Below are 22,780 nucleotides of genomic sequence, written 5' to 3'. Positions count from 1 at the left end.
TTTTTCTTGGTTTTTGCATTGGAATTCCTTTTAAATCTATATTAAACCCTAAGGGCCTGGAATGAATTATGGGGTAATGCTTTTTTTTTTTCTAACTATCCCCAGCTCTTTTGCCGGAGATTCCTGGCCATGTATGTGAATGCCAGTGACATCACTGGTTGTTAAGGACTCGACAGTGCCTGCATCCACCAGTGTCCTTAACAACCATTGACTTCTAATATACAGTACATGTGTTCAGCCTGAACCTTAAACCAGTATTAAATCTAAAACCAAAAATGTAAAATATTGCAGCTTGCCAATCTTTAGGTGTAGTGGTTGCATTAATTTTCTTTTTTTAGGCTTTTTTCCCTCTGTTTTCATCTGGTGATCTGGCAGTAATACACCTCCTGTATTAGAGGTCCCCCACTCTAGATGCAGGAGCACAGGGGCACCTTAGGACAGCAGCATTGTCAGTCTGGGGGATGGACTAGCAGATTTAAAAGCACTAAGAAATTGAACTTGAACTCTGGCTAACACTATATAAGCAGCTACAGCAAACCGTTTTTTTCCTTATGGGATAAAGGTTTTGCATAATTAAGTAGAAGCGGATCATTGTAAGTATCCCTGTCAGTGTGTAATGGTTTGTCTGATTCCTGTAACTGTATACATCTGAAAAATAGCTTGTTCTTTTGAAAAACAACATACTTACTGTCCAGATGAAAATAGAAGAAAGAAAGTCTAAAAAAAGAAAACGAATACAGCCATTACATCTAAAGCCCTGTACACACGATCGGTTTGTCTGATGAAAACGGACCGATGGACCGTTTTCATCGGACAAACCGATCGTGTGTGGGCCCCATTGGTTTGTTTTTAATCGGTGAAAAAAAATAGAACATGTTTTAAAATGTTCCTATGGATGAAAAACGATAGAAAAAAACGATCGTCTGTGTGGAAGTCCATCGGTCAAAAATCCACGCATGCTCAAAATCAAGTCAACGCATGTTCGGAAGCATTGAACTTAATTTTTCTCAGCAGGTCGTAGTGTTTTACGTCACCGCGTTTGGACACGGTCGGATTTTTGATCGATGGTGTGTAGGCAGCTTCATCGAATATGCAACAAAAAAATCCATTGGATTAGATTCCATCAGATATCCGATCGTGTGTACAGGGCTTAAGAATTGGTAAGCTGCAATATAATACATGTTTACTTATGGCTTTAATACCACTGTAAGTTCATTCCGTTCCTACTTCTGGGTTGAGAGTTGGGAGCTTGCGGTACTGTGCTGCAAAATCACTGCATCTGATTGTTCAGATTTGCTGTTCCCATAACATTATTTATTATTAAATTGATCTTGTCAATGGCTCAGTGCAATCATATTGCTTCATTATAATAAACTACTGCATGTCTAATCTTTTTTTTTTCTTGTGGGCAATAAGGCAGGTTTACTAAATGAGTGGAGAATCACTCAAAATTGTGTCAAAAGCATATGCACATCATTGGATATTTAAAATCAACAGGAATACCATTTCCCCACGATTGAATAATTAAAGTGAATATTCACACATTTTTTACTGAAGGTTTTCAAATTTTATTTAGTAGACCAGGTCTAATTTTGTCTTTAAACAATCTATTCTGGCAGTGTAAACTATGATTGTCTATGTAGTGTATGTCCCATTCATGTAACGTTAATTTTTTAAGCTACTCAACTTGGCATTTTGTTTTCTAGATGCAAGTAAAAGAATGGACATCACTTTGCAAGCAAAATAATTTACCCTGTTCAGAGGACTTTTCTCTCACAAGCAGTTTGGGGGAACCTGTAAAAATCAGAGCGTGGAATATTGCTGGCTTACCTTCAGACAGCTTCTCTGTTGATAATGGAATTATTATTTCGTAAGTAATGTGGTTATGATTATGTAAAGTGTTGTAGAAATGCACAGAAGTTTAGACTTCATAACCGTGAATAATAATCTCTGCCATTTTTAATGTATAGGTGCTATGTTTATGGTAATCGTGTATTTTTGTTATTTTTGGTTATGCATTTGGTTGTGAAAATGGCACCGTTCAATTGATATAAATAAATGCATGATTTACTGCTGGAAGTACATGTACATTGTACAAGTATTTACAGTGTGTGAGCTGACAAGACTGTTTAATTGTTTTCTGTATAAAATATCCCTGACTGCAAAACTACATCGGTACAGACACAAACAGCACTACAGTAAAACCTTGGTTTGAGAGTAACTTGGTTTGAGAGCTTTTTGCAAGGAAAGCAAAATGTTTTAATAAATGTTACCTTGATATACAAGCGATGTCTTGATATAAGAGTAGCGTCATGTCACAACTGAGTATAAAAGAGAAGAGAGGAGCCTCTAAGAGCCGGTTCACACTGGGGCGACTTGGGATCCGACTTGAAGTCGCCTCAAGTCGTCCCAAGTCGCGCTGTCGAGAAAAACAATGCAAGTGAATGGGAGCGGTGTTAATACACACGACTCCAGTCGCTCCGACTTCAAAAGAAGTTCCTGTACTACTTCAATCCGACTTTTAGGCGATTTGTACCCATTGATTTCAATGGAAGTCGCCTCCAAGTCTGATCCAAGTCTGATCACTGTCTTAACTGAAGCGACTTTCCAGGAAGATAACATACATTTCTCAGGCAAACCTCTCCCTCCCCCTCCCCTAGAGCTGATTGTTGTTTGATTGGCCACTGGAAAGTCTCCTGTCCTGGAGACGACTTCAAGTCGTGTTGTAAATCGCCCCAGATCGCCCTGTGGTTCATGCTCAAGTCGTGTCGGAGTCGCCTCTGAAAGTCGCGCTGGAAGTCGTGTCGCCCTAGTGTGAACCGACTCTAAGTGTAGCAATATGGTTACATTTAGTGAAGGTACAACATTTAGCAACTTATTGCTACACTTAGAGGTGCCTCTCTTCTATTTTATACCTGTAATAAAATGCTTTGATATTCAAGTGCTTTGGATTATAAACATGTTTCTGGAACGAATTATGCTCGCAAACTAAGGTTTTACTGTAATAGATATGAAATACCAATCTCTTGATCCAGTAGGTTCAGGCAATGATTTTAATGGGCATCAGGGAAAACCCCAGACATTGCCAACCAAATGATAAATGACTGTTTTCACCATCATAGGCAAATAGCAGTGGTGTCTGTAATCCAGTTCCCCCCCACCCCGCTCCACTCACCAAACATGAACTGTCACTAATAATAAAACATGGGCCCGGTACAGGAGGGCAGGCTGTACTGTCTTATTATTGGCAATGGAGCACAGGGTGATTAGGGTGTGATTAGGGTGTGCCCTGGCACATCCAGCACACCCCTGAACATGCCTATGACTCCGCCCATATTGAGGGCACCTGACCTGGTGTGATAAATCCAAATACGAACATCTGAATCTCCAAAAATGACATTTTCACCTGAAAATTTAAAGTGAAGGAACCAAATCGCACACGTCCACTGAATAGGAAGAAATCTTTTTAACCCCTTACACAGGGAACCCAAAAGTAGAAGAAAGCATTGGCTAGAACAGTGTTTCTCAACTCCAGTCCTCGGGGCGCACCAACAGGTCTTGTTTTCAGGCTTTCCATTATTGTGCACAGGTGATTTGATCAGTTTCACTGCCTTAGTAATTACCACAGCAGTTTGATCTGAGGGAAATCCTGAAAACATGACCTGTTGGTGCGCCCCGAGGACTGGAGTTGAGAAACACTGGGCTAGAATTCCATTCCAAATATGAAGCAAACAGCAGATAGTAAAAACAGTTAAATATATTTTTCACACAGCAGCTCTAAAAACTCTGCGGGTGTCATGCATTTAAACGATAAGCAAGTTATTTTTTTTTATTCTACAACTGTCAGGAGCTTGTTTAGTTATTATTATTTTTTTTATTTTTTTTACATGATGGAATGTGTCAGTGTTTGCTTGCATGATTGTACGGTAAAAATTGCACTTCAAATTTTGCTTGCTTGTGAAAAGGTGCTATTTGAATGCCAAGGGTTTTGGACAGAGCTGATAGATCCAAAAAGCAACACTGCTCTTTTCTATTTTAAGAAGCAACACATTACAGCTGAACAAGTTTATAGCATTTTCACTAACCAACACTTCTTCTGCCATTGTTATTCTTGTCGCTGAGCTTGATCTCTAAATCAAGCTCATAATCTTCTGAATTGGTTCCTGTAAAGTTTGGCAGCTTGTCTTTATTCAGTAAGCTTCCAAATAAAAATATGTTTTCAATAGCTTACTCAGCTTACTAGGTTATACATTTCAGAAAATGTGGATTACCCCCTTCATGTCTGAAGCCTCGTACACACACTCGGTTTTCTCGGCAAGAAAGCTGGCAGAGCTTTCTTGCCGAGTAAACCGAGCGTGTGTACAAGGCTTTCAGGTTTCTCAACAAGAAAACTGCCCAGAATCTAGACGAGAAAAATATTTTCTCGTCTTGAGATTCTCTGCAGTTTTCTTGCCGAGAAACCTGAAGCCTCGTACACACGACCGAGAAACTCGACGGGCGAAACACATAGTTTTCCTCATCGAGTTCCTTGTTAGGCTGTCGAGGAACTCGACAAGCCAATTTTCTCCATTCCCGTCAAGGAAATAGAGAACATGCTCTCTTTTTGGCTTGTCGAGTTTCTCGACAGTTTCCTCTACGAAAATGTACACACGTCCGGTTTCCTCGGCAAAAAAATATCTCCCTGCTGGTTTTTGCTGAGAAACTCGGTCATGTGTACGAGGCCTGAGAGTGTGTATACTTATACTTATGTGGTCGCCGTGGAAACCCGCGCATACTCGAAATGACTTTGACGCATGCGCGGTAGCTTCCTAGGCATAGGTAGGGTGCAGCAAGATGGCGGCAACGGCATAGAATGTGACGAGCGCATGCTCGTCATATGCGATGACGTCACTGCGTTCTTTCCTTTCAAGAGAACCGCAGTTCTTTTGAAACGAGAGTCTGTACACTCGGGCGGCAAGAGATTCTTGCCAAGAATCTTGTCAGGAAAAACGTTTTTTTCCTGACGAGATTCTTGCCCGTGTGTACAGGGCTTAAGCCTATTTCTGACATTTGTTGCTTGCAAGCTAAAGTTAGAAAAATACTTAAAACTCCCAAACATTGTAAATATATTTTTATATTTTATATTTTATATTTTAAATTTTCACTTTAAAAAAAATTATGATCACTTTTATTGCTGTCACAAGTAAACATCCCTTGTGACAGTAATAGGTGGTGATTATCAAAGCTTAAAGGATAAGTTCACCATTTAACCAAAGATAATAAATGCACATTATTTATGCAGGTAAAAAATTAGCATTTATTATTTTTGGTTTTTGGAGCCTGTAAAGCATTGCATCAGTGATCAGCAGATCGTTGATACCATGCACAACTTCTGTAGACCTGTCAATGTATCTATAAAGTCCCAATGTGGTAAAAAAAAGATTCTGTGTTAGCATCCGCCCCATCCGACACCTTTAGTTAAGTGATCCCATGACAATCACCTCCACCATAGGCAAAATGCTTGCTTGCCAGATAGCACGGACCTTCTATCATGGAAGGTCAGTAGCACTTGTGGCTCTAAACCCAACCAGGGCCTTTGGACAACCCAGGAACCAATAGTGACGTCAGCAAGGGCACAGGCTGCACGCTGAATCACTGCATTATATACAGTATAGCTTAACCACACCTCGGGTGGCCAATCACGCATGGATAGCAAACCTGGAAAAAGACATCCCGCGTATAGAAAATAGACAATGTACTGCAGCATGGAATACTGCAATGAAATACTCTAGGAAATAAATGAAAAAATAAAAGTACTGTACAAATAATGGCAAATAAAAAGATAACTGCCCCCTAAAAGCTGACACAAGGGATAAAATGGACAAGCAAACACCAAGATAACGTCCTCAACTTAATCAACAAACTGCCTAAGCCATATAAACAATACTGAGCAACAGGAAATTGTGTATTTCGCCTATCACTGAATCCATCCTGGACAACATCTAGTGGCTAAAAATTAAATTACACCAAAAATGTCCCCAAATTACCACTACATCCAACCAGAGTGACCTCTAGTTGCTGAAATTTACACTGCAGGTGTAGCTGGAAAATGGGCATGGTAATATGATCCTCACATAATCCCAAAAATGTTACTATATTGTGGTGACGTAGCGCACTGCCAGTGCCCCAGGCCAACGTCATCTTTTGACGAAATGTGTGGGGCGGAGCAACATTCACACGTCACCACGATTCTTAAAACCCAGAAGTAGGGGTAGCTGTGATTTGCCAGCTTGTTTTGTTCCTAATGTGATTACATGTTCTATATGATGTAAGTGCAATATTTTATGCCTCTAATAAAGATTTTAAGGATTTTTATACAATGGCGAGCGTTTTGTATTTTGGGGACCATCTATGATATTGGCAGATGGATTATGATTCTACATGCCCTAAGAGGTTCCTGGAACATCCATAATAGAAGATCCGTGCTATGCGATAAGCAAACATTTTGCCTATGGTGGAAGTGATTGTCACAGGATCACTTAAGATACTAACTAAAGATGGCGGGTGGTGCGGATGCTATCACAGAATCTTTTTTTTTTTTACCACATTGGGACTTTATCTCTACTATTGGTATCTGATTCATTATTAATTTAACTCTGTTAATCAATTTCTGACCTGGGACTGTGCTATATCTCACCGTAGAGTTTGTGGCTGTTTTTCATGTTTATTTTAGAACAATTGCACAGTTTTTTTGTGCTCAACAGTGCCATGGTAGTTCATTGAGAACTACAAGCTGACAGCTGCAAAGGCTGTTGAGACTTGTAGTTTCCCTATTACAGAGGACTGTAAATGAATGACGTGGCTGGTGGGCAGAGCCCCACAATACTAACAGCGGGCGCATGGTAACATGCCCGCCCGCCCACTGTCACTGGGGAAGGGGGGGAGAGGGGGAATGGCTGCAGCTGCTGGAACATTTTACATTTTACCTAAATACGGGTGAAACATGTTCCAAAAGGTGAACTTATCTTTTGAAGCTGAAGTTAGAAGCATATTGGCTACCATGCCCAGCTGCATCAGATTTTGCACCCCCCAGCTTTAGTAAATCAACCTCATTGTGCCGATTTTTATACTTTTTTTATTTATAAAGCAAAATATTTATTTACAAACCAAGGGTTCCTCTGCAAATTTGTGGCTAATTAGTCTACCGTTTTATCATTAATGCAGACCCTGGTTGGAGTTATTATGTTTCATTAGTTACATTTACTTAGTTTCTAGTGTAGTTTACAAACAATTTCCTTTCAAACAAAAGCAATTACAATTTAATTTTCACTTTTTATAAAGTTCATTTGAAATAGTGACTTGATAACATTCACCTTATCTTTAATACAAAGGCAAGAGTTTGCTTATCAGTGTTATATTCATTTGAATTATTCATTCTTTCTTTGATGAGATAAGAAAGTGATTACATTCAATAAGCCACACTGAAGAATGAATGCCTATCATGTAATGTATAAATAATTAGTGCTAAGTATTTCTATGAATGCATTACAGGAACGCCAGGCGATGGCCTTTGATGATTGATCCACAGGGTCAAGCAAATAAATGGGTGAAGAATATGGAAAAAGCCAACAGTTTACATATCATTAAGCTTAGTGACCCTGACTTTGTCAGAACACTGGAAAACTGCATTCAGTTTGGTACACCGGGTGAGTATATTTGTAAGCCCTGACATGGACATTAAATTGTTAAATTTGTTAAAACTACAGTTACTCTAAAAGTGAGCTGTACTTTTTTCCTATTCATTTTGCACTGCTCATTAATCACATTAAAACTGTAATTGCTGTGAGAACGGCAGGTGGTGAAATCTGCATGTTCAAAATTTCATTTGTGGAAAGTTCCCTTAATTAGTTCCTTTTAATTGTTCTGCGAAGAACTGCCTATTTATGTATTCATTAAATGATTTCCCTTGATGCAGCTGTTTGCTTAAAATGCTATAGCTTACACAATGCAAAACATGACCTGTGTGTAGAAAGATAGATAGATGGATAGATAGACAGACATATGTCCATCCAAATTGACAAAGGAAAAAAAAGCTTTCCTTACAAATTATAGTTGATTCCAAAGGGTCCAATCTTGCTTTCAGAACAAAACTATCTACTAGAAGCAGTTTCTAAGGAAGACTATTTCACATTTTGTTTCACATGCTCATGAACCTTAGGCTGGTTTCACACGGACGTTCTGTTTTTTTTAGTTGTTCAGTTCAATCACTTTTTTTTGAAAAAAAAATGATCAAAAACTGATACGGATTAAGATTTTTATACATCCATTTTCATATCCGCTGACATCCGTTTTTTACAAAAAAAGTGACTAAACAGAACTTCAAACACTATATATATATATATATATATATATATATATATATATATATATATACTGTGTATATATATATATATATATATATATATATATATATATATATATACTGTATATATATATATATATATATAGGTGGTTGCTAAAAACATTGGCCCCTCCCCAGCTCCATGCCAGACCCGAAATGGATTTGGAGTGGACCCCCCCCCCAAAAATCCATACCAGACCCTTATCCGAGCATGCAGCCCAGCAGGTTAGGAAAGGGATGGGACGAGCGAGCGCCCCCCCCCCCCACCGGAAACAATCCAAGGCCGTATGCCCTCAACACCAATTCCTTTATTAATAGCACTGTATTCGCCCGGTGCTGTCCTCTCCAGCCGACGTCTCTTCCTGCCGCCGCCTCCATTTGTCTCTCCCAATGCCTTCTCTCCCGCCGCTGTCTTTTCCTCCTCCTGCTGTCTTCCCAGATGCCTTATCTCCCACCGCCGTCTTCTTCTTCCTCGCCCCTGGTTATCTGCTAATAAAAATTGGACATTTTCACTCGGGGGTGTACTCACTTTTGTTGCCAGCGGTTTAGACATTAACCACTTAAGCCCCGGACCAAAATGCAGCTAAAGGCCCAGGCCAGGTTCTGCGATTCGGCACTGCGTCGCTTTAACAGACAATTGCGCGGTCGTGCGACGTGGCTCCCAAACAAAATTGACGTCCTTTTTTCCCCACAAATAGAGCTTTCTTTTGGTGGTATTTGATCACCTCTGCGGTTTTTATTTTTTGCGCTATAAACAAAAATAGAGCGACTATTCTGACTAAAGGGCAGTCCTCTACCTCCCAGTGTTAACCATGTTCTTGTTGTATTATACTATGCTCATAGCTCAATGCTTATTTTCTTTGTTTACTTCTGTTGATGTCCATGTGTTCACCTGTTGCCTTATGGAAAACCTAACCCGTTTACCAAGATCTTCTTGGGGTGTTTTGGACTTCCCTTAGGGTTACGTAGGTAGAGCTACACCTATTTGTGCTGACATAGGGGCACTCCAGAAAATTTAGTTGGATATTTCTGTGCTCTTTACAATTTTCGTTTTTGTGAACTGGTGGCCAAAATGTCTATGGCCCGGATTCAGAAAGGACTTACTAAGGCGTATCTCCAGATACGCCGTCGTAAGTCCAAATGCGCGCCGTCGTATCTATGCACTTATTCAGGAACTGAGATACCCCTGAATTTTGCAAGATACGACCGACGTAAGTCTCCTTACGCCGTCGTATCTTGGGTGCATATTTACGCTGGCCGCTAGGGGCGCTTCCGTAGATTTACGCGTCGAATATGCAAATGACCTAGATACACTGATTCACAAATGTACTTGCGCCCGTCGAAATTAGCTACGCCGTTTACGTAAGGCGTACGTCCGGTGTAACTTTACCCCTCATAAAGCAAGGGTAAGTCATGTTAAGGTATGGACGTCGGAAACGTCGGAACAGCATCATATTTTACGCCGTTTGCGTAAGTCGTACATGAATGGGGCTGGGCGTAGGTTACGTTCACGTCGACAAAGCATTGAGCCGACGTATCTTAGGGAGTATTTGCGACGTGATTCAGAGCATGCGCCGTTCGATCGGCCATGCATTTACATGGGGTCACGCTTCATTATAATACAACACGCCCACTGCCTTGCTACTTTGAATTACGCAGGCTTACGCTGGCCCATTTACGTTACGACGCCTTAACTTAGGGAGCAAGTGCTTTGTGAATACAGTACTTGTCTCTCTAGGTTACGTCGGCGTAGCGCATATGAGATGCGCTACGCCCGCTCAAAGATACGACAATGTATCTGAATCGCGGCCTGTGTATTTAAGAATGCTTTATGTAGGGGCAAATATATGTCTTACTTTCATGAGGCAATGTTTATTTTTGAAAAGAGCTTATCTTGCTAGCTTTTTATTCTGCAGAGTGACCTTGCATGTTGATATTAAGTATATGATCCCCAGACATTCAGTTTTTTCTCTATTATAGGGCTTAACAATTTCCTTCACCCTTCATTATATGTTGCATGTGTGATTTTAGCTCATAAATTCATAACTCTACATTGAACCTAATGTAAAGTGTAGTTACCAAACATAGAAACAAAGGAGTGTCTCTAAAACAACTTGTAGATGGGAGATACTGTCAATATTTGATTACAATAAAAGCTTTGTATCATCTACTCAAACAAAGCAAGTACATTTAATCCCAAACTTCATAAAATTGATCAATATATTGAAGCCCATCTTTAGGAAAACCTAAACCCCCTTTCCATTCCTCCTAGCCACTCCAAAAAGTTTTGTAGTAGCCTTTAAAGCACCCTTCAGCTTCAGTTTGGAGGGGGTAAACACATATTTTAATGATATTAGTTACTGTCTCTTTAAATAAGCTGCTAACAGGCTTCATATTATTTAGGTGAAACAGACTTGTCCTCCGCCCTCATCTATAGCTGGCCATCGCAGTAAGCAGCATTGGAAGCCTGAAACAGATATCAACAAAGGCCTGGGGAATGCCCAGGAAAAATCAAGCCTTCTTACCGACCAGCTCGCAGACAACCAACTAACCTGTCTAACAGTATGCGTTAAAAACAGGGGTTTTGTCAGCCCGCATTTACAAACGCATGTGTGAGCCACAGAGCCACGTCACAGCACCCTAGAGTCTGTGGTCCTAACACTAAACTATGAGTGTCCCCACAGTGGAGGCACATGCATTCTGATGGATAGATGAGGACAGGTGGACTGAAGGGCAGCCCATCCCTTCTTAAAGGTACAGGAGCACACCAAACACCCAGCATGTAGCACAGTGGCTGCAAAGGTGCTAGTGCGCTGCTAGACCAATACAAACACCACAGGTGAAACAGACTTGTCCACCGCCCTCATCTATAGCTGGCCATAGCAGTAAGCAGCATTGGAAGGCTGAAACAGATATCAACAAAGGCCTGGGGAATGCCAAGGAAAAACCAAGCCTACTTACCGACCAGTTTGCAGACAACCAAATAACCTGTCTAACAGTATGCGTTAAAAACAGGGGTTTTGTCTGCACGCATTTGCAAACGCATCCGTGAGCCACAGAGCCACATCACGGCACCCTGGAGTCTGTGGTCCTAACACTAAACTATGAGTGTCCCCACAGTGGAGGCACATGCTTTCTGATGGATGAATTCAAATGCGTGCGGACAAAACCCCTGTTTTTAACGCATATTCATATTCTTTAGCACTTCTTGAAGCTTCTCTAAAGCCTACTGAAGCCTGCTAGCATACTGCAAAGCATATTGAAGTACAGGTCTTTGGTGTCTGTGTTGTTGTTTAACTCTTATTATTTTTATAGTTCTACTAGAAAATGTTGGAGAAGAATTGGACCCTATTCTTGAGCCACTTCTACTGAAACAAACATTTAAACAAGGAGGCAGTGTGTGCATTCGGCTTGGTGATTCCACTATAGAATATGCTCCTGACTTCCGTTTCTACATTACAACTAAACTGAGGAATCCACATTATTTGCCTGAAACTTCTGTCAAGGTTAGTTCATAGCTCATTTATAGATAGTAGATGTATTTCATTTTTCAAATATAATAAAAGGTTACATCCCTTTCTTAGGATTTTTTTTTTTTTTTTTAGAAACACCCAAAAATTGTCATATTGTAATTGAATGTTAGTAAAATGTCTTTTCCCTTTTAAACTTCAGCACTGTAATTTTGTGTAAAATGCAATGCCATATGGTGTTCTATACAGAAGCGGTGTATAAAAGGCCCCCCAAAAATCTAATTCCCTGCTTGTGTGATTGGCTCAGAACTAAGATACGAGTCAGATTTTGGGTATCCCCTGTAACAAAAATGGCATTGTTGCCGAGATACTCCCAAAGGGAAATCACCTCTAAAGTGATGCAGTCCGTGCCACTTTCCTCATAGAAATCTGCAAGTGTAGCAGCTGATTGATAATTATACAGTCACTCCCATTCATATTAACTTTGCACATGGACACAGACAAACATCTATTTATTCAGAATAAGAAAAAGTCAGAATCTGCAACAACATTTGTCAAAATCCTCGCAATGTGCATTGATCCCCCAGATGGGAATGTTTTTTTTTTTAAATAAGTGGAGTCACTCTTTAAAATAAATCTGCCATGAGATATACATAGGGATGCCAATCATAGGGTGGCCAATGCTGATCTCCTTTTGAAAATGTTAGTACCTTGGCTCATATGCTGATTTGCTGGCTTCAATGCTTTTTGAGTCATTGGCCCAGAACATGTATGCAGATAAGGGATCTTTATCAGCATATTTCTAAGTCAGTGTCTCAAAGTATTGACAAAAGGGTCAGCATGACTCCAAGGCAACTAGCATTTTCAATAGGAGAGGTCAGCAAAGGCAACTGACTTGTTCATTTCATGACAGGTTTCCTTTAAAATGTATTATGGGTTGTTGATTCCATGTGGAAAAGTATGTAATTAGTATTATCTCTTGTGTGGAATAATTTACTTAAATAATTGAGTTTGCTTTTTGTTTGCAATGTTTTTATGATGATATTTTCAATAAATTAGATGCTATGTTTGTCAACCTCCAAGGCGGAAGATAACCCCAGAGCAATTCTTTGTAGACTACAAAGCTGTATTAAGATGTGATTTGTGTTGATGGTTTATTACATTGCTTCCTATTTTCCTGTATGTTTGCCTGATGGGTATCATGCTTTAAAGTTCACATTTAAATGCTGTGCTCTTTTTGATCAAACTTGAAATAACACTATTGAAATGTCAAGCATGCTTCCTTCTCTCAAAGTCGAAAGTTTCATTTGGTTGCTTCATTTAGTTTGGAATATTTGTGTCAATATCTTCTGCATCATGCAGGTCACCTTGCTGAATTTTATGATCACTCCTGAAGGGATGCAGGATCAGCTGTTGGGTATTGTTGTAGCTCGAGAAAGACCAGATCTTGAGGAAGAGAAGCAAGCACTTATTCTTCAAGGTGCAGAAAATAAAAGGTAACTTTTGCATTGGACATTTAATTGTCATTCTACAGAAACAGCATTCTAGAGGAAAAGTGCAGGTCTTTACATTGCAAGCAGTCTAATTCTCTGACATTATAATTGAAAGATGACTTTTAGAAGGCAATCAGATGCTGAAAGTTCCTTTTAAAAGTTTTATTTATTTGATAAAATATTGCTCCTAAATACCCAAACAATGTAAAGTGTAATTTAAATGTAAAAGACCAAACTACTTAAGTGTATCTTAACCCTCCCATAAAAAAATAGTATCTTAGCCACTATTTGAAAATGTGCTACTTTAACTGGCAATTGCATGGTCATGCAACACTGTACCCAAATGAAATGTATATCATTTTCTTTTCATACAAATACAGTGCTTTGAAAAAGTATTTGTAACCCTTGAAATTTTCTACATTTTCTCATGTTACAACCAAAATACGTAAATGTATTTTTATGGGGATTTTATGTGATAGACCAACACACATTTGCACATAATTGTGAAGTGGAAGGAAAATGATGAATGGTTTTCAATTTATTTTTTACAAATAAACATCTAAAAAGTGTGGCATTCATTTGTATTCAGCCCCCTTTACTCTGATACCCTTAACTAAAATTTAGTGGAACCAAATTAGTAAATAGAGTCCACCTGTGTGTAATTTAAGCTCAGTATAAGTACAGATGTTCTGTGAAGCCCTCAGAGGTTTGTTAGAGAACCTTAGTGAACAAACAGCTTCATGAAGGCCAAGGAACACACCAGACAAGTCAGGGATAAAGTTGTGGAGAAGTTTAAAGCAGGGTTAGGTTAGAAACAAATATCCTAAGCTTTGAACATCTCACAGAGCTCTGTTCAATCCATCATCTGAAAATGAAAAGAGTATGGCACAATTGCAAACCTACCAAGACATAGCCATCCACCTAAACTGACAGGCCGGGCAAGGAGAGCATTTTTCAGGGAAGCAGAGATCCACAGCTCTGATGGGAGAATTTGTCCACAGGACAACTATTAGTCGTGCACTCCACAAATCTGGTCTTTATGGAAGAGTTGTGAGAAGAAAGCCATGGTGAGTGACACTAATACAATGACACTAATACAATGATCAGTGGCACTAATACAATAATCTAATACTGTACACTGTCCAAATGACACTGGCTGGGAAGGGGTTAACATCTAGGTGTAATCAAGGGGTTAACTGTGTGTCTAACAGTGTGTAATATGTGCTGCTTTTACTAATTGGAGTGGACAGAGCCCTTTGTTGTTAGTAAACACAGGGCTCTGTACTGTGATTAGCTATGCCAATCAGCAGGTCCCAGCCATAAATCATTGGTCAGGACCTGCTGACTGACTTGTGCTGTATCGAATCACAACACAAATAGAGTGGTGGCTGCACACACACTCCCCCCCCCCCGATCCGGAGCAAAGCGGCTGCCCTGCTGCAGTATTTTTGCAATGAGGCGGTCCGCAAGTGGTTAACATAATATCTCAGTAATAATGTTTTGCAACTTATTTTTGTGTGTAGACTGAACTCTTTGTTCTGGCCCCTAGCACGTCTGCGAGACCACTAGGGATGAGCCGAACAGCCCCCCGTTCGGTTCGCACCAGAACCTGCAAACAAACCAAAAGTTTGTGTGAACTTTAGAACCCCATTAAAGTCACGTGACCCATCCCCCTCTGACGCACCCTCTGACTACGTCACTGGGGAAGCCCAGGCTTTCCCTTGCCTCAGAGAGGGGTGGGGTCACATGACGGGTGGCCCCGCCTCACCTACTATATAAGAGCTGTCACTAGCTCAAGCCGCGTCATTCACCGGGCTGTCTCCGGTGGAGACAGGCGGTCAGCGATGTGTGCGCTCTGAAACCCGGACCTGATTGATCTTCTCATCGCTGGACCCCGGTGGAGAGGAGCTCACCCGTCGCTGGATACCGTCAAAGTTGGAGCGAGGATCGAGAGTGGAATACCACCGCTGGATTATTATTATTTTTTTAATAAAGGACTTTTCCCACGGTGTGTGTGTGTGTGTTTTTACTATTATTTAAACTTCCTTTGTGAATTGGTAGAGGTACAATGTACCCCATTACCAATTCACATGGGGGGGCAGGATCTGGAGGTCTCCTTTGTTAAAGGGGTCTTCCAGATTCTGATAAGCCCCCCGCCCGCAGACCCCCACAATCACCGGCCAGGGTTGTGGGGATGGGGCCCTTGTCCCCATCAACATGGGGACATCCTCCCCATGTTGAGGGCATGTGGCCTGGTACGGTTCAGGAGGGGGGGACGCTCTCTTGTCCCCTCTCTTTTCTGCGGCCGGCCAGGTTACGTGCTCGGATAAGGGGTCTGGTGTGGATTTTTGGGGGAACTCCACTCCATTTTTTTTTATTTGGGGTGGAGTTCCCCTTAAAATCCACACCAGACCTGAAGGGTCTGGAATTGATATTTGGGGGGAACCGCACGTCATTTTTTTTTTAAATTGACGGCGGGGTTCCCCTTAATATCCATACTAGACCTGAAGGGCCTGGTAATTGAATTTGGGGGGACCCCCACGCTTTTTTTTTTATGAATGAATTCTCTCTGAATTGCCGGGAGCCGACAATTCATTATAGCCGAATGTGATTTTTAAATGACTTTTTTTCCTTCAGAAATGACACTTTGTGCAGAGACAGTTCTAAGCACGGGAAACATGCACTATTTTATAGGCATGCTTTACACCCCCCCTCTAGGTATGAAATTTAAAGGAATATTTCACTTTTATTGTTTCACTTTAAGCATTATTAAATTCACTGCTCCCGAAAAAACTGAATTTTTTTAAACTTTTTTTTGCATTGATACATGTCCCCTGGGACATCAAATCATCAAATTAAATCAATTGACACTCAGCGCATTAGACTAGTTCAATAAAAGTAAAGTGCCTGTGTGCTAAAAAGTGCATAATAGTCCATATCAAATGATAAAAATAAGGGGCCAGATTCAGATACCTTTAGGCGGGTGTAGCATATCTCCTATAAGCTACGCCGCTGTAACTTTGACAGGCAAGTCCCGTATTCAGAAACAATTTACGCCCGAAGTTACGGCTGGTTGGTAGGGGGCGTGTTGTATGCTAACTAATCGTGGCCCCACGTCTTTGAAGTTTTTAACGAACGGCGCATGCGCCGTCCGTGAAAGTAAGCCAGTGCGCATGCTCCAAATTACGCCGCAAATAGGTAATGCTTTCGACGTGAACGTAACTTACGCAAAACCCTATTCACAAACGACTTACGCAAACGATGTAAAACGTAAAAAATTCGATGCTGGCCCAACGTCCATACTTAACATCGCGTACGCCTCATAGAGCAGGGGTAACTATACGCCGGAAAAAGCCTTACGCAAATGACGTAAAAAAATGCATCGGGCATATTCAACGCGTAAATCTCTGGAAGCGCCACCTAGCGGCCAGCGTAAATATGCAACTAAGATACGACGGTGTAAGAGACTTACGCCGGCCGTATCTTAGTAAAATTCTGGCGTATCTTGCTTTCTGAATACAGGAAGAAGATACGCCGGCGCTTCCTAGAACTTACGCGGAGTATCAATAGATACGCAGACGTAAATTCTATCTGAATCTGGCCCAAGGTGTCTAGTTTTCTTTTTTCAGTGCAGGCAGCTTTGGTGTAACAACATATAAACAAATGGTGTACTTCCACCCGATCGTAACACCCCAGTGCTTCCAGTATTCTCCACTGCTTTAACTTTTGCACGGTAAAATGTCCGACCTTGTGTACAAGGCATTACAAGCCTGTGAGCGCTTCACAGAAAAGCTGTATTCATACTGACATTAAATTACACACATGTAAACTCTATTTACTAATTAGGTGACTTCTAAAGGCAATTGGTTAGATAGATTTTAGTTAGGGTTATCAGAGTAAAGTGGACTGAATAAAAATGCACGCCACAGTTTTTTGTTTGTAAAAAAAAATTAAAACTATTCATTTTCCTTCCTCTTCACAATTATGTGCCACTTTGTGTTGGTCTATCACATAAAATCCCAATAAAATACATTTAAGTTTTTGGTTGTAATATGACAACATATGGAAAATTTCAAGGGGTATGAATACTTTTTCAAGGCACCGTATTTAAAAATAAACTGAACTGTAGAAGCCATGCCCAAAAAGGCAGGCAGAGGGCAAACAGTAAAATCACCAGTATTGCCTCTAGGTTCTCTGCAGCTCATATTTTCTTGATTCCTGACATACTATGCCTTGCCCTGCACTGTGTCTTTTTATGAATCAGCTATCTTGGTAGAGGCAGGGCTTTGCTTCCTCGGGCCAGAGCCTCCAGCAAGAACAGTGAGCAGCAAAGTAGTGACATCATAAAATCTTATTTTAAATCCCATAACACTAGCAGTCAGAGGCATCAGGGCTTTAGCTATCACAATGCAGTCATATACTGTGCGTATAGAAAAGAATCAACCCCCTTTAACCACTTCAGCTCCGGAAGATTTGCCTGCTAAATGACCAGACCATTTTTTGTATTACGGCATTGCTTCACTTTAACTGACAATTGCGCAGTCGTGCAACGCTGTACCCAAACAAAACTGACATCCTTTTTTTCCCACAAATAGAGCTTGCGGTTTTTATTTTTTAAAATATAAAAAAGTGTAATTTTTAAAAAAAACACAATATTTTGGACTTATAATAAATATGCCCATTTAAAAAAAATAAAAAAAAAATAATTTTTTCCTCAGTTTAGGCCGATATGTATTCTTCTACATATTTTTGGTAATAAAAAACACAATAAGCATATATTGATTGGTTTGCGCAAAAGTAATAGCGTCTACAAACTATGGGAAAGATTTATGGCATTTTTATTATTATTTTTTTACTAGTAATGGCGGTGAGCTGTGATTTTTATCGGGACTGCGACATTATGGCAGACAGATCAGACACTTGTGACACATTTTTGGGTTAACTGTGTTCCCTCGTGTGTGTTCTAACTGTAGTGGGATGGGAGTGACTAGAGGAGATGACAGATCATTGTTCCTAGCTAGTAGGAACACACAATCTGTTTCTCCTCACAGAACAGGGATATGTGAGTTTACACACACATGTCCCTGTCCTGGCTCTCATGCCCGCGATTGCGCGTGGCGGGCAGTTATCGTGACCGCCAGCCATGTGCAGTGCAGCGGGAGTGTGCGCCTTATATCCCCGCCTAAAGGGCCGACGTACAGCTACGATGGCTCACGGGAACATGCCGACCTGCCGCCATATAATGACAGCGGCTGGTCGGCAAGCGGTTAAAAAAATCTAATTTTGTTGCTTTGCAGCCTGAACACACGGGCTGCAAACACACCATTTTTATTTTATCCAGCTGTATTTATCCAGTGCAACTTATAGAATTATTTTCTGTACCCACTCTAGCTATGAGTCTATAGGCCCAGAAGTGCCAAGGCATCCTCAAAGACCATGAAATGCACTGGTCATTTTTTCAGGATACTACACAGTTAAGGTTTCTAAATGGTCCCTATAACATGGCAAATCTTCACTTTTCAAGTTCAGGTCAACTTTAAGGTTAAAGGAAGAAAATATTTATATTCTATATTGAGAAACAGTTGTAAAGCCTCTAATTAAAGTATATGTGAAGCGAAAGCTGTGCCATTTAAATTAAAAAATTATTAAATTAAATTTAAAAAAGAAATGCATGCCAAAAACATTTGTGTATTTTAAAAAAACATATAAAACATATAATACATTTGTTATCCTTTTTTAAATAAATGATCATATGATCTCTGTTGTCAGCTGCATAAGTCACTTAAAGAGCTGGGGGTGGAAACTGCGGGGTGTATGGGGTGTCAGCAAGAGGAAGAAATAGCAATACACTGATCTTCCCAGTTAAGAGCTTGTCAGCACAAGTCTTGGCCGTTAGAGGACAGGCAGGCTGTTCTCCCAGCACAGCCAGAAAACTGACTTCACTGGGGTGGATGTACTCTCATGCCTAGTGTGGTCAGTTTGCAATAAGGAAGCACAGGGATGGAAGGATCACCGGGTGTTTCACACAAAGGAAGCAATGCAAGGAGAACGGTATACTTTTTAACACATGTACGTGGTACAGCAAACACATATCAGGAATATGAAATGTTGGGGTAACAAAGACTTTCACTTTTGTCCTTTTTTTTTTTTTGGCTTATCAGGTTTTGTGGTAAGTTCACTGATTTATGATGCATTTGATAATGTTATCACAATATAATATTTTCAAAATGTATTAGTCACAACTAATATTTATAATTTACAAAAGGTTTAATTGCATGGCCAAGTTCATTTATGGCATGTGATAGTTTTGTTATAGTATTGTTTTTTGCAATGTAAGTAAAGTCAAGGCACAGACATTATCACACAATATTCAAAGTACAGTGTATGTATTGCTTCTGACTAACGCTGTTCCCTTATATACAGTAAGTGCCTATTAAGAACGCAGATTATGGAGCCTTTGAGGTGTAAAAAAATGGATTCATTATAAAAATAAAAATATACTGATTAATGAGAAATAAAACTTTGCAGTAGCTAATAACTATTTCATGTGTATGAATAACAATTTCACATCCCTGTGATATTTAAGTAGATGAATGAAATGTGTTTAATGAGTAAATTATAATTTAAAAAATTTCTGAACACTTGCATTATTGCCATAAATGATTATGTGCATGAATTATAATAAAGTGTTTAATGCTGGAACCATATATTATACGTTCTAAATAAAAAAAAAATTGAAACCAATTAATCATTAAAATATCAGTCATTTAATTCATCGTTTAGTTGATGGCACACAGTTAATATTTAAAACCTGCTATTTTCAACACTAAAATCTTGTTTGTTATGCATTCTTTTTCTTATACTCCCAGGCAGTTAAAAGAAATTGAAGATAAGATTCTAGAAGTGCTTTCATCTTCAGAAGGAAACATATTAGAAGATGAAACTGCCATTAAAATATTGTCTTCCTCCAAGGCCTTGGCAAATGAAATTTCTGAGAAGCAAGCTGTGGCAGAGGCAACAGAAAAGAAGATTGATGCAACAAGAATGGGCTATCGCCCAATTTCTATCCATTCCTCCATTCTCTTTTTTTCCATTGCTGACCTAGCCAACATTGAGCCTATGTACCAGTATTCTCTTACTTGGTTTATTAACCTTTTTGTAATGTCTATAGATAACTCAGAGAGATCAGAACATTTGCAGACAAGGTAGGCTATTTTACAAACATGTATTTTTGGTATTTAAACACTATAGTCTATATTAATTGAGTTAATTGAGGGTTAAGGCAGGAAACCAGGCTCCTTATGTCATTTGATGTTGATAATGGCAGATATATATGTGTGTGTGTGTGGTCAAATGTTGAAGGAAGGTCATACACAGCCTTTTCTTCTCAGACACTGCATTTGCCATTCAAACACATTTGAGTGTGTTCAAAACGAACATTTTGCATTTCAAAAGAGTGCCAGTCAGCATAAGCCCTTATGCTTTGTTTTTGTCTCAGTGACTATTGTCAACCTTCCCCCCGCACAGACTACTCAGTACAGACCCTTCCACCTCCCCATCACAGACCCCTCAGTGCAGACTGACCCTCCCAGCACACACTGCTCAGTACAGACCCTTCCACCCCCCCATCACAGACCCCTCAGTGCAGGCTGACCCTCCCAGCACACACTGCTCAGTACAGACCCTTCCACCTCCCCATCACAGACCCCTCAGTGCAGACTGACCCTCCCAGCACACACTGCTCAGTACAGTCCCTTCCACCTCCCCATCACAGACCCCTCAGTGCAGACTGACCCTCCCAGCACACACTGCTCAGTACAGACCCTTCCACCTCCCCATCACAGACCCCTCAGTGCAGACTGACCCTCCCAGCACACACTTCTCAGTACAGTCCCTTCCACCTCCCCATCACAGACCCCTCAGTGCAGACTGACCCTCCCAGCACACACTTCTCAGTACAGTCCCTTCCACCTCCCCATCACAGACCCCTCAGTGCAGACTGACCCTCCCAGCACACACTGCTCAGTACAGTCCCTTCCACCTCCCCATCACAGACCCCTCAGTGCAGACTGACCCTCCCAGCACACACTTCTCAGTACAGTCCCTTCCACCTCCCCATCACAGACCCCTCAGTGCAGACTGACCCTCCCAGCACACACTGCTCAGTACAGACCCTTCCACCTCCCCATCACAGACCCCTCAGTGCAGACTGACCCTCCCAGCACACACTTCTCAGTACAGTCCCTTCCACCTCCCCATCACAGACCCCTCAGTGCAGACTGACCCTCCCAACACACACTGCTCAGTACAGACCCTTCCACCTCCCCATCACAGACCCCTCAGTGCAGACTGACCCTCCCAGCACACACTTCTCAGTACAGTCCCTTCCACCTCCCCATCACAGACCCCTCAGTGCAGACTGACCCTCCCAGCACACACTGCTCAGTACAGACCCTTCCACCTCCCCATCACAGACCCCTCAGTGCAGACTGACCCTCCCAACACACACTGCTCAGTACAGACCCTTCCACCTCCCCATCACAGACCCCTCAGTGCAGACTGACCCTCCCAGCACACACTTCTCAGTACAGTCCCTTCCACCTCCCCATCACAGACCCCTCAGTGCAGACTGACCCTCCCAGCACACACTTCTCAGTACAGTCCCTTCCACCTCCCCATCACAGACCCCTCAGTGCAGACTGACCCTCCCAGCACACACTGCTCAGTACAGACCCTTCCACCTCCCCATCACAGACCCCTCAGTGCAGACTGACCCTCCCAGCACACACTTCTCAGTACAGTCCCTTCCACCCCCCCATCACAGACCCCTCAGTGCAGACTGACCCTCCCAGCACACACTGCTCAGTACAGTCCCTTCCACCTCCCCATCACAGACCCCTCAGTGCAGACTGACCCTCCCAGCACACACTTCTCAGTACAGTCCCTTCCACCTCCCCATCACAGACCCCTCAGTGCAGACTGACCCTCCCAACACACACTGCTCAGTACAGACCCTTCCACCTCCCCATCACAGACCCCTCAGTGCAGACGGACCCTCCCAGCACACACTTCTCAGTACAGTCCCTTCCACCTCCCCATCACAGACCCCTCAGTGCAGACTGACCCTCCCAGCACACACTGCTCAGTACAGACCCTTCCACCTCCCCATCACAGACCCCTCAGTGCAGACTGACCCTCCCAGCACACACTGCTCAGTACAGACCCTTCCACCTCCTCATCATAGACCCCTCAGTGCAGACTGACCCTCCCAGCACACACTGCTCAGTACAGTCCCTTCCACCTCCCCATCACAGACCCCTCAGTGCAGACTGACCCTCCCAGCACACACTTCTCAGTACAGTCCCTTCCACCTCCCCATCACAGACCCCTCAGTGCAGACTGACCCTCCCAGCACACACTGCTCAGTACAGACCCTT

At 41.5% G+C, this 22,780-nt stretch overlaps 1 protein-coding gene across 1 annotated transcript in view; it reads left to right on the top strand.

Moving 5' to 3' along the window:
- The window catches only part of DNAH7 (dynein axonemal heavy chain 7), a 438,794-nt gene that overhangs the window by 312,230 nt on the left and 103,784 nt on the right, over positions 1 to 22,780 (top strand). The window contains exons 46-50 of the mRNA XM_040357086.1: positions 1,707 to 1,870; positions 7,531 to 7,685; positions 11,696 to 11,886; positions 13,213 to 13,346; positions 20,213 to 20,548. Coding sequence (XP_040213020.1) covers positions 1,707 to 1,870; positions 7,531 to 7,685; positions 11,696 to 11,886; positions 13,213 to 13,346; positions 20,213 to 20,548 — 980 coding nt within the window. The remainder of the gene's footprint in view (positions 1 to 1,706; positions 1,871 to 7,530; positions 7,686 to 11,695; positions 11,887 to 13,212; positions 13,347 to 20,212; positions 20,549 to 22,780) is intronic.

The sequence above is a fragment of the Rana temporaria genome, chromosome 6, assembly GCF_905171775.1.
Source record: "Rana temporaria chromosome 6, aRanTem1.1, whole genome shotgun sequence".
NCBI lineage: Eukaryota > Metazoa > Chordata > Amphibia > Anura > Ranidae > Rana > Rana temporaria.
Note: the sequence above shows the minus strand (reverse complement) of the source record. Positions and strands in the feature narration are given on the sequence as shown.